Raw genomic sequence first — 12,969 nt, forward strand, 5'->3', positions numbered from 1 at the left:
GTATATAGGTGGTGTTATATGGTAGCTAATGGACTAAGTATGTTACCATTTGAATCTAGGCTGTAAAGCAAAGCCCAAATGCTTAAGCAAAGAGAGGATAAACCTACCTCTACTCTGGACAGGGGCGGGGAGTGGGGGGGGGTGAGGAGAGAGAGAGAGAGAGAGAGAGAGAGAGAGAGAGAGAGAGAGAGAGAGAGATTTTACTAGAATTCTACTGTACCAGACATTCAACTGAATCGAATCCTAATGCATGTCAGACAAGTACTAGTATGAAGCTGTGCCTATAGTCCCTTTTACTATATTTAAAAATACATACATGTGTCTGTGTGTCTATGTACTTCAGCTAGATGCTTTTCTCTGTCATATTATCCTGAAAAGAAAAAAACAAGAAGAAACCAGGCGAGTAGATAATCCAGCTGCTTTTCTTCTGTTACTCAGAAATGTAGACCAAACACACATGAAATAACTGTGAGGAAATAAACTTTTTTTTTCCCCTATCTGGAATATCTAGATTATCGGGCAAATGACACAATCCCTCCAACCATCCCATACAACCAGTCCTATGACCAGAACACAGGAGGATCTTATAACAGCTCAGATCGGGGCAGTAGTACATCTGGTAAGTAAAAAACACACAGGAAAGTGTCAACCTTTTCTCTTGAAAAGAGATGATGGAGGGAGGATGAGATAGGGGGTTTCCAGGATGGGGTGTGGGGGGGGCTGGTAAAGGGGATAATTCTTGAAATCTAAATAAAGAAAATATCCAATTTAAAGGGGGAGAGGGGCGCGGTGATGAGCAGAGTGCTAATCAGCTGTGTACCAAAGTGACCTGAATCATCACCTTGTATCATAGGAGTCCCAGACACAGGTCTGGTCTGCAGTCTGATGCACCACCCACCCAATAAACTACTTCCTCTCCTACTTGGCTTCAAATATCAAGGATTCTGTTTCCTTCTTTGATACTGAGATTTAGCAAAGTCAAAAGTACAAAATACTTTTCCAAGGCAGTTAAACTTCGTTTCCTTCCCTTAGTCAAAACACAGCCCCAAACAGTACATATGTGATAAATTTGTTATGTTACCACTTAGTGCTCTCAAGGAGAAGAAAGCCTGAGGATCGGTAATCTGGGGTTGAGGGAAGGCAGAATCCTTAGTCCACATTCTCTCCAAGGTCTCCCAGTTCTTGCTGGAAAACTTATAAAGTTTCCTCCCAGTATCATCCTGGCCTGCCTCAGAAGCCACAGTGAGGCTCCCTTCCCTGTGGGTCGGTGTGCAGCTGCAGCTGTCTGCCAGCTGTTTTCCTGATAGGCGCTGCAGATGGGGGTTTGCTGGTAGTTAAGTCCTGTTTTCGTAATTAAAGGCAGTTGATTATTAGAACTAACATGTGGCAAGTCACACCACAATGAGAACCGAGCCATTGATCTTAAGTGGAGCATGTTTCTCCAGAACAGGGAAGAACAGAGCCTCCTGGCAACTGCAGGAGTTGTTGCTAGGGTCTTTGTGCCAGTGAGCTCTGCCCTCTTCTCTAATGATGCTCACATCTGCAGTTACCTCTCTTCCCTTAACAGAGGCATGATGGTGTGGCATTCCCTAGCCTGTACTTCAAAGGTTCTTATATGAATAACAGGGACTTAGAGATGACTCTTTACCACTATAGATTTTATTTTTTCAGATTGTACTAAATACTCTCTTTTCCCTTTTCTTCAAAGTAAGGAAATTTCGTGTTTTGAACAAAATTTTACGTGTGTATTTTTTTGGGGGGGTCATCACCAGTATTTAAGTATTTGATTATGACAAGTCATTTTGTCTTTGAACTCTTAGCTGCTTGTAGAGAAAAGCTTAGGTGATTGATTCCCCATTGTCATCTACATCCCTCACTGGAGATGCCTGATCTTGATACTTGTGTTATCACTGGTTATTCCATGAATGGTAAAAGGATGCTAAAAACACGTGACATCTGATGCCCGGTGGCAGAAAGCAAAACACAGGAGTGAAATTCAGGAGGGGGCTGCAGTGTCCAGCATCACGGGACAGATGCTGTTCTTGGGGAAGATGTACATGAGGAAAGGGAGAGGAAGACGAAGGTCAATTTTCCCTTCACGCCCCATGCCCCATAGTCCTCCTAGTACAGGTGACTGAGGATGTGAGAGAGCATGGAGATGCTGGGACTGACAGTCAACGTTTATTGTTAGCAGCCGACTTGCCCTTCCATCCAGTTTGATGCAATAGCAGTCCAGCCTGAGAACAACTGGTATGACAAACAGTTCCTGTGACGGAGAAGTCCCAAGTGACTTAAAAACATTTTAAAGGCTCATTGAATAAGCTAAAGCCTGCTTCATCTCCCATGGTACTTGTTTCAGAGTCATAAAGAAACATTAAAGCAATTCTGGGATATTGGGGGCTCATATGAGAAAAAAACAATTACAGACTCTGTGTTCATAATGTACATATGGACCTGAAATATGTTAGGTAGGAGTGTTTAATTACACAATATCTTTTGACTTAAAACTCTCTAGAAATTAGTATACATGCCAGCTACCAATGTTTAAAGGATGAGTCAGTTCTAAAATAAAAAACACCATAGTAATTGAATAATTGGGCTACTCCATAGCACTAAAAAATGTTCAGGAATGTCATCCTTTTTATTATTATATGCCATAATTTTATATAAACGGGTTAAAATATGTCTTCCCATTATTTTTAATGCAGTTTCTCCTTCCTTTGTCATTAAATATATTAGTTCTTCTAGCAATTTCCTCACCCCACCTCTCTTCCCCAAGAAAATGAGAAATTTCATTGTGCCTAAAACATTCCAATGGACAAGTACAAATTATATATATTCAGTGATTTAATGCAACAGTAGACTACTAATAGATCGTATCTGTATCGCATTGTATTGTAGGATTCAGCAATTAAATATTAGAAAGGCACTCCAGAAAATATGTCCACAGCTCATTTGTTTCAGATGATAATCCATAATGCAATTAATTGCTGTAGGAAGATCACTATTAATGATACGACTTGTAAAATTCATTGAAGCTTATGTTTCATCCTGGGCTATGCACTTGGCATTGAACTTGGTAGTATTTGGCCTTTTCCCTTGTATCAACTCCTGTCTAATGAAAAAAAGCATGAGCATACACACACACATGTGCATATGAATTATAGGATAGTAGCAGAAGATATTAAACTCTTAAATAATGGAAAATAAAAGGTAAACGTCAGAAACAAAAGACATTGTATTTTATTTCTTTTCTAGGAAGTCAAGGCCACAAGAAAGGGGCACGGACGCCAAAGGCACCCAAGCAGGGTGGTATGAACTGGGCAGACTTGCTGCCCCCTCCTCCGGCGCATCCTCCCCCACATAGCAACAGCGAAGAATACAACATGTCCGTAGATGAAAGGTAAGGGCATTGCCACAGTAAGAGGTGCAGACAAGTCAGGGTTCGCCCAAATTGCCCAAAGAAGACTGATCTCTTGGGTTCACAAACACCAGTCTCTAAATCAAACAGCAGGTCTTAGCAGACCTCCTCAGGGAAATCTGAAATATGAATTAAGGATAAGGACACTTCCTTAGAACCTGAAAATTAGGTACACATAGTATATATATACACATTTTTATGCAAGCTCTCCCTAGGGCTGTCTCAGATATGAATTATGTCTTAGAAAGCCTCTTTCATGCACACATTATACATGCACATGTGCACGGATGTACCTAATTATTCAAGTATGTGTACACATGTATACACATATTAAAAATAGTGTGTATAATAGCTGGGTGTGGTGGTGCATGTCTTTAATCCCAGCACATGGGATTATCAAAAAATAAAAGTGTTATATACATCTAAATTCAAGCACAGAATCGTGTATACATGATTTCATGATATTTTAAATACATTCATAGATCCACTAATGTCAGTGTTGTATTATGTGATGTGAATTCTATAAGATTATAATGGAACAACTGAAAAGCCCTATCCCATAGTGTTTTCCTTGTGCCTTTCATATCTTCTTTGTGTCTGAAAACTCAAATACTTGGCACTGTGTTTCTTTTATCTGTTACTTCAAGTATAATAACTGCCTTGACAGCAGAGAGAGTGGACAATGCCATCCAGGTTTGTGACAGTGTTCTCTGGGCTGCCCACGAAATGACAAAGTTCTCTCACAATGAATTTCTCAGAGCACATCCCTTCCATTAAGCCATGCCTGGGAGTGTTAGGATGTCCTCATCGCCTGTTAAGTTTTTCTAAAACAATTGCATCAATCTATACAGAAAACGCTTATAAGCAACTCTCTCTCCTTATCCATAGCTGTGATGCTGATGATGCTCAGTTACTGCATATGAATGCCTAGAGGGAAGTCTCAAGGAGTTCCTAAGAGCCTCCACCTCAGTGATGGTTGTCAGCGCATGCCCTTTCTTAATGGGTGTTTTGTTCAAAATACCTTAGTGAACATCTGTTCTTCTGCCCTATTGTGGAACTCACAGCCAGCAGCACTAGATCATGTCTGAACACGTTCACCTCAAAGGGGCATAAGGCACATCGCTGCCTTCCTTAGTTTAGTGGTCCTTCAGCACTTCCTGTGCGTGTCACAATAAACAGGAAGATCACCAGAAAAGAAAAGAATTAAGAAAGAAGCTTAGAACTATGAGTATTTGATAGAAAGATGATTGCTGAATGCATAAACGTAAACTCCTAGTTGTTAAGTAGGTCTGTTTATTTTATTTATTTTTAACCTCAGCTGGCAACATGCATGGCAGGTGGCTAGCTTTTGACCTTTGCGGATGTGGGAATGACCATGAAAATGTCACCAAGACCGAGTTTGTGGTTGCTTATAAATTTTACTGAGTCAGTAAATTTACAGGCACAGAATGTGCAAGTAGCGAAGATCCGTACAGCTGTTGGTTTTTTTTTTTTCTAAAGTTTGTTGTCCCAGCTATTTTGATAAAGTTGTTGCTGCTTAGCACACACACACACATATACACACACACTGAAGTTAATATGAACAAAGAAAAAGCAAAGCCAAGCCTTCAGGCACCACAGTGACACCCCAAAGAGGATGACTCTGAATGGGGCGAACGAAGGCTTCCTGATCAAGTGGCAATTGTTTTTAACCTTGACACATGAGAAGGTTCTGAATAAAGAACATGGGGTTTACGGACACTTGGACCACACAGAAATGGGGACCCCCGGAGAGCTTAACAGGAAACACATGGGTGGGGCTGCGAGGAAACTGGGAAGGCAGATGAAAGCCAGATCTTGCAGAGACTCCAGCTTCTTGCCTTGGCATTTTTATTCTTTTATTGTTTAAGCAATTAAAGGTCCATTTATTGCTTTGGAGTCAATGAATGATCTGTGAGAGGTGTACGATAAATTTGGAGCCACTCAAAGGCACAGGGGAAAAGGAGATATGAGAAGCAGAGAGGTGACTAGAAAGGCTAACACAGCGGCACATACAGCAGACACGAGCAAGGGACTAGACTGAAGAGTGTTCACACAGAGGGTAGGGAAGAGCTGGGGAGGGGTTTGATGCTGAAGAAATAAAACACTAAGAATACTCTCTAAGACTCCTAGCGTAGATATGAAAACACATTACTGTGCTTCTTGAGAATAAAGGAAACATAGACAAGAGGGTCAAAGGATAACTTATTGGAATTAAAAAATAAAAGAATAAACAAACAAGCATAGTATTTGAACATCAGCTCCTCTGATGGAGGAACTCAAAGCAGGTGGTAGAATATAAATAAAGGAAAGAGCTCACACAGGCAGCTCTGGTGGTCCATGCCTGTAATCCCAGCAGTCAGAAAGCTGGGGCCAGATTGTTAAACTGAGGCCAACCTGGTCTACAAAGCAAAACCCATTGTCTCTCTGAAATCGAAGGAGGAAAAATGAAGGGAGAGGGAGTAGGAAAAGGAAGTACCTAATTTGTACATTCTAATCAATCGTTGTCATAAATGAAGATGCCCTAGGGCAAGAGAAGAAAGAGCTTGCCTTCCCTGTCTGCAGCTTTGTATCTGAAGAAATAGGCATCTGATTTTCAAGGCCATTGTGTTTTACATTCACCGTCCCAACCAACCAGTCTCAGATTCAACTAAAGAAACCACTCGTCTTTCGGTATCAGAAGATGCCTGGGTGGAGCTGATCTGAATCGGCAGAGTTCCAGTGTATGTCCCTTTAAAAGGATTTCTCCTAGCTCAGGATATGACTTTGGGCCCTTTGCAGTTCATTTCCCATCTTTTTCCAAAGGTCCTGTGGAGTGTCAGAGCTAGAATCCCACAAATGCATTGAAGATGCACTAAAACAGCTCTGCGAAGCTATTTCCCACCATGAGACACCCCCCTCCCCCAGCCTCTATACGATGCTGTTGTGTGCTCTGATAACTTCCAACAGTAATTCTTTAGTAAGACCCAGAACAGCTCTAAAAAGCAGATCGGTTCCAAACCCCTCACTTTCTAATACAAACCATTTACTGCACGTTTTTGTCATCTGTCATAGCTATGATCAAGAAATGCCCTGTCCTGTGCCACCTGCGCGGATGTATTTGCAACAGGATGAATTAGAGGAAGAGGAAGATGAAAGAGGCCCCACTCCCCCTGTCCGGGGGGCAGCTTCTTCTCCAGCTGCTGTGTCCTACAGCCACCAATCCACGGCCACTCTCACCCCTTCTCCCCAGGAAGAGCTCCAGCCCATGTTACAGGATTGTCCGGAGGACCTCGGGCACATGCCCCACCCACCAGACAGGAGGTATGTTCTCATTGGCTGCTTTGGTGGCCAATCACGATTTCTCCTCCTCAGAGATAGTTGTTTGGGCCTTGTGCCAGGAAACAATTTTAGAGTCACGTGAACCATTTCTTGGGTTACTAGCCCATACAGATAGTGGACCTTACCAACTAATACTGTTGACTCTCGAAACCCGTGAACTAGTAACCAGAAAATAACGTGGACCCAAACATTCGACCACTTATGATATAAATTCATGAGCACCTCTCCCACGTAAGTCCTCTGTTCTTAATGGTAAATGTTTCATGCTATAGTTTTTCCATGTATGGACAAGATGCTTCGTTAGTCTATGGAAGAAAAAAAAAAGTTCTCTCCTAAACCCAGCAAAATATCATTTATAAAGGGTTGGTATATTTATTGTATGGTGACTTCATATATCTTAATTTTGGTTTAAATGTCCATCTGGAATACCTACTAACAGTCCATGTGCGTGTGACCATGCTGATGTATGGGCTTTTTAAATCTCTTGAACATGGCTAACAATCCATTTTATCACATGCAGTGAGTATACGTGCTGTTTCTACCACATAAAAACTGATTCGTGTTAACTTTTCATGTTGATGATTTTTGCGTGTACCATTTTATTGCCCTTGACACATGACATATCAATCATTTTTCTGATTCCTAATATCCTTTAGAACTGAACACAGTATTTGCTTCAGAAGATTTTTTCCTTCAAGGTTCTTAAATAAAATATTCTATCATGTGCTGCTTGAATTTTACCCTGAAGATTAAAACACAATTTGCTATGCTTACTAAGTATCTTAAGAAGTTATTTCCAAATTTAAATCACATGCTCTCTACAAAAGGGGATTTTCAAACCTTCTTATGTGTGATGGAGGGGTGTGTGTGTGTGTGTGTGTGTGTGTGTGTAGAATTGGTTTGCTGTATATTTAAGAAGAATAGAATTAATCCTTGCAACTGTATGAAGATTGAGAACAAATAAGGCATCTCTTTTCCCTATTAAGGTCACAGAGCATCTCGGCTATTCTTATTAAAAGCCAATGAGGCGCTAATAGACACCATTAAGCTCAGAAATACCTCAGCATTCTTTCATTCTCTAAAATTACCTAAATTTCCTGTTGCCTAGCTACACCCCTCTGGGTTGCCAGTGGGATGCTGTGGTCCAGATTAGCCTGCAGCCTTTTTTTGGTGGTGGTGGTAGTGGCGGCGGTTTATTTGTTCACTCAGTTACTTGGTTATATATTGTTCTGATGAGACCAGATCGGTGTGTATGTCTCAGGCTGGCCTTGAGCTTGTGATAATTCCCCAACCTTGACCTCGCTAGTACAGGAGTTATAGATGGAGGCTGCCACACCCAACTCCGGCTAGCCTATCCTGTGTCTTGCCTACGTAATGTTTTCCACGTTCCTGTGAAATAAAAGTGAGTGAGGTTTTCTCTGCCATGTTCTTACTTCCCGGTCCTCTGCCAATCCCGAACTTCCTGCTTTGAAAGCTTTCTCCCTTTAACCCTCTCTTCTCATTCTGAGGTGTCCTGCCTGCTAGGTCATGGCCTACCCCATCCCCACCCCAGCCCCACCCTCTGCCCTGCTGTTTAATGTGATGGCTTAACTCCCCACTTCCGGGTTCCCATTCACACCCGTGGCCCCCTGCATCTGGGCTTGTACTAGGTTGCTGCATACACCTACCTCTGGAGCTTCATGCTCCTCTTCCTGCTGGGATAGCATATTATGGGCTGTGCTGGGAATAAAATAAACAATGTATATTAAGTGTCTGGGACAGGCCATTTTCAGCAAATGGTGTGCTCACCCTATTAATTGAATCATCCACTAGGAATATTCTGAGACCTGTCAAATTTAGTTAGCCATCATCCTCGACTTTTCTTCCTGAGTGTTAAAATATCTTCCTGTGTTTCTTGAGCTCCATGGCTATTTTATGTAGAATTATCAACTGTATTATTTCAGCCAGTATATGAAAAAATGTAACATATAAGGGCATATGCAAAATTAAAACAAACTCTTCTGTACTTTTTATATCAATTATCCTCTGATTTATCTTCTATTGTTTTCCTATTGCCCCTTAATTTTAACAACCTGTTTCCTTTAATGTAACTCCAAAGTGGCTCTTGACATTGTTTTTGTGGCTTCCATTTCTACACCTGCCTGTACAAGTCTCCAGCCCAATTCCAAACAAAAGCAAGAGGAACAAACCAAAAATTTAAAAATCCCCTGGCACCCTTAAAAAGTGCTCTCTCATCTGTCTCTTCCATCCCCCCTCCATCCTACTCCTCCCTCCTTATCTTTCTAGATGTTTCTCCCATTGAGTCAGTCATTCCAGCCTAGCACAGCGTTTGAAGCCCTTAGATCTCCTCCTTTTGTCTACCTTTTCCTTGCTCCCTGAGCATACCCTCTTTTCTACTCTCATCCGTTTGAAATTCCCTGGATTTACCTTTGGGTCACAGCACAGGTCCTGATACTTTACAACATGGCAAACATTGTTTCTCACTCTTATAACTCTGGCTGCTCCATCACCAAAGCTGTCTTCTGCTGCCTGGGGGGAAACCAAGCAACATTTTTGTCCTTTAATTATGTTTTTCCTTACTTGTTTGAGATTATAATTACATCATTTCTCCTCCCCTTCCTCTGTTGGAATCCTCCCATAGACCTCTCCTTGCTCTCTGGCAAATTCATGCCCTCTTTTCCTATTAATTGTTGTTACGAAAATACATATTCCTGAATACATACATAAACCCTGCTTAATCTATAGAATGTTACTTGTATGTATGTTTTCAGGGTTGACCATTTGGAACTGGATAAATGGTCGCAGTGCTCTCCTCCGAGGAAGGCTGTCTCCCCCGTTCTCAGCATGCCTTGGCACCCTGTGTTTCTTCTCGCAGGCTTGAGGCCTCTTCCGCTTTCCAGGTTCATGCTAGAATATGTGTTGGTGTCCTCCTCCTTCAGCTGCTGTTTCAGCAGTCATGTTGGTGCAACATGGATGTAGCTTCTGGCATCCCTAGGAAACAGAGTCTCACAGCAGACTGTCTACTCTTCTGGCTCCTGCATTCTTTCTGCCTGTTCTGAGAGCCTTAGATAAGGGAGGGAGCACCAGTCTGTTCACACCTCAGCTCTCACACTGATCCTGTGGCTACTTGCTTTGGCATCTGTATCTGTTCCTCTATTTGAATTAAACACTCCCTGAGAACTCCCGGGCCTCACAACTCAATGACTTGTGAGCTATTATGCTTGGTCCATGAAGGGATATGGACGTGACTTCCTAGATATGCACAGAGTCGAAGAAAACAGACTGTAAAAAAAAGTTAAGACCTCTTATTGCTTTTTTGGAACAAACATATGTTTTATGTTTATTATAGAATGTTTTCAAAAATCAAGATCCACTTTCTGGCAATGTAGAAAATATAAAAGTGCCAATAATCTATGTATTCGGATAATCATGTTCAGAGGTTTAGTCGGGAGGGGTGTTTTGAGGAAGGAAAGGGAAGAAAAAAATGGTGTTATTATTTTATAATCTCAAAAAATAAAATAAAAGATAGGTACACAGAGAAGAGCCCCATAAGCCATTATCTCTGCACATCTTCCCGTTGCTTCAAAAGCTCCATCTGTTAGTGTTATTGTACAAGCTGCTGCATCCACTGCAGTGTGATTTCTACCCTGGTCATCTTTAACACAGATACTTGTGCTAAGTATCATACGGATTTACTTAGCCTGTCCCCTAGTGTTGGTGTTTGCGTGGTGTCTGCCTTTTCAGGGAGTGAACGAGCAATGCTGGAGTCTCATCTGGAGTTAAATCTTGAGTGCAGCCTCCTCTCCTCCCCCTGCCTGTTCAGATCTGCGTCTGTCAAACAGATGTGTTCTGTTTCCCATCACCACGCCTCTCCATTGTTGTAGCACTCATAAGGGATGGTTATTTCTCTCCAGTTCTCATTTTATATCCAAGTAGACCCATATATCCAAGTGCTTGTTTTCCTCAAAGTTTTTACTACCTCAATATCGCTCTGGCATGTTATACACAAGTCATACACAAGACACCAGTCTTAATGTACTTTCTTTAGCCAGCCATTCTCCCTTGACTATGTTGGAGTCATGTTCCACTAAATGCTCTCTTGCTGTAGTTGCTTCTTGATCAGTTGCTACTGACTCTGCCAAGGCATGTTAATGAAGTTCAGACTGCTTAAAGACCTTTGGTGGCTTCCCTTCTTCCTAGAAATAGAAGCAAAATTCGTCAGGAGAAGCAGTCGGGACATCCTGTGACCTGTCCTTCAGTAACTTCATCCTTCAACCCATTGTCAGTGCCTTTGCTGTCATCAGGAAGTTTCTCTCACTTCAGGCATGATCTCTGTTCTTGCTCACACCAAGAACTTTGCAGGTTGTAAACCATCCTCCTAGAACCCTAAGTCCCCCTTTTTTTGACCTAATACCCATGCATCCTTTAGATTGAAGAATGAATGTCCGATCCTCTTTCTGTGCTATTTCAGTATGGATTTAGACACTCTTGAGTTCCATATGCCCTCTGTCCTGGGGCCTCTTTAGAGCATGTGATTGGTTGTGTCTTCCAAGCTTGTATAAACTATCATGTCTATTTTATCCATCACAATTCATAATATAATGCTAAAGTTCATACTTATATTGCTATCTAAAAATACCCTTGTAAAATCTGGTCACCTGATGAAACTATTTTATAATGTTCAAAAGTCAGGGATTCTAAAAACATTCATGTGACTACTCCATCACAGTTCAGCTGTTGGGGCTGAAAGCTGCCCTGTCAGTGACTTGGTTCTTAACTCACATCCATGATGGTCCAGGCCTTGGTGGCTCCTCTGTCTTTCACCTATTCTCTGCATCCCACACACTACACCCTTCTCCCACACACCAGGCTTCACATAGCATAGAGCCTCAGGAAATTGGTACTTTTTAGGTGGTAACTGGCTTCAAGTCAGGGCAAGAAAGTGTTCAGACCAAGCAAGAACCACATTCAGAACTGGGGCATATCTTAACCTCTGAGTGATGGTTTGTATATGCTTGGTCCAGGGACTGGCACTATTAGCTGTGGCCTTGTTGGAGTAGATGTGTCACTGTGGGGGGGAAGAGCTTAAGACCCTCATTCTAGCTGCCTGGAAGTCAGTCTTCTACTAGCAGCCTTCAGATGAAGATGTAGAACTCTCAGCTCTGCCTGTCCCATGCCTGTCTAGATGCTGCCATGATCCCACCTTGATGATAATGGACTGAACCTCTGAATCTGTAAGCCAGCCCCAATTAAATGTTGCTTTTTATAAGACTTACCTTGGTCATCGTGTAAAACCCTAACTAAAACACTCTGCTATATTGTATTGTTTAAAGAACTTGCATGACCTATCCAAAAGATTAAAAGATTAAAGATTAAAATCCTTTTCATGACGAGATTTTCATTTTAGAACATCATTTGGAGTAGGGGGGATTATTAAGATACATTGAAAAATACCGTCTAAAATAGATACATACTTAACATATTTGTTATCTAAAATTATCTTAACATATTTGTTATCTATATTTGTTATATAAAAGCATTATGTCTAAAATGTAAAGTGTTCCCCCTAATTTTTTTTACTGATAATGTTCTCATTGATTTAAATATCTAGCATATTTATCATAATAGGTATAGTAAATGTGAAAATACATATATTAATTGGCTTTATATCTATTGATTAGGGGCACAAATAAATACTATGAAATATATTTAAGAAGAGCTTTGAAGTCAGTTATAACATCATGATATTTAGTAAGAATGTAAAGGCTCACATTGTTGGGCTGCGGAGATAATTTACTTGGTAAAATTCTTATCTTGAAAACATGAGGACCTGACTTTTCTCTGCAGAATCTATGTAAACATAAGCTAGGCAAGGTGGCTTCTTTTTGTTACCTTAGGCCTGTAGAGCAGTGGTTCTCACTCTGTGGGTCAAGACCCCTTTGGAGTGTTGACTAACCCTTTCACAGGGGCCACCTCAGACCATCTTAAAATCCAGATATTTACATTATGATTCATAACAGTAGCAAAATTAGGTTTTTTTTCATTTTTTATTAGGTATTTTCTTCATTTACATTTCAAATGTTATCTCAAAAGTCCCCTATACCCTCCTCCCTGCCCTGCTCCCTACCCACCCACTCCCACTTCTTGGCCCTGGCATTCCCCTGTACTGGGGCATATAAAGTTTGCAAGACCAAGGGGCCTCTCTTCCC

At 41.4% G+C, this 12,969-nt stretch overlaps 1 protein-coding gene across 9 annotated transcripts in view; it reads left to right on the top strand.

Moving 5' to 3' along the window:
- The window catches only part of Robo1 (roundabout guidance receptor 1), a 997,918-nt gene that overhangs the window by 958,040 nt on the left and 26,909 nt on the right, over positions 1–12,969 (top strand). For all 9 annotated transcript variants that reach the window (XM_029470374.1, XM_029470376.1, XM_029470373.1 and 6 more), the window contains 3 exons: positions 512–619; positions 3,259–3,403; positions 6,494–6,742. In XM_029470374.1, the coding sequence (XP_029326234.1) occupies positions 512–619; positions 3,259–3,403; positions 6,494–6,742 (502 nt within the window). The remainder of the gene's footprint in view (positions 1–511; positions 620–3,258; positions 3,404–6,493; positions 6,743–12,969) is intronic.

This window comes from Mus caroli, chromosome 16, assembly GCF_900094665.2.
Source record: "Mus caroli chromosome 16, CAROLI_EIJ_v1.1, whole genome shotgun sequence".
In the NCBI taxonomy this organism is placed as follows: domain Eukaryota; kingdom Metazoa; phylum Chordata; class Mammalia; order Rodentia; family Muridae; genus Mus; species Mus caroli.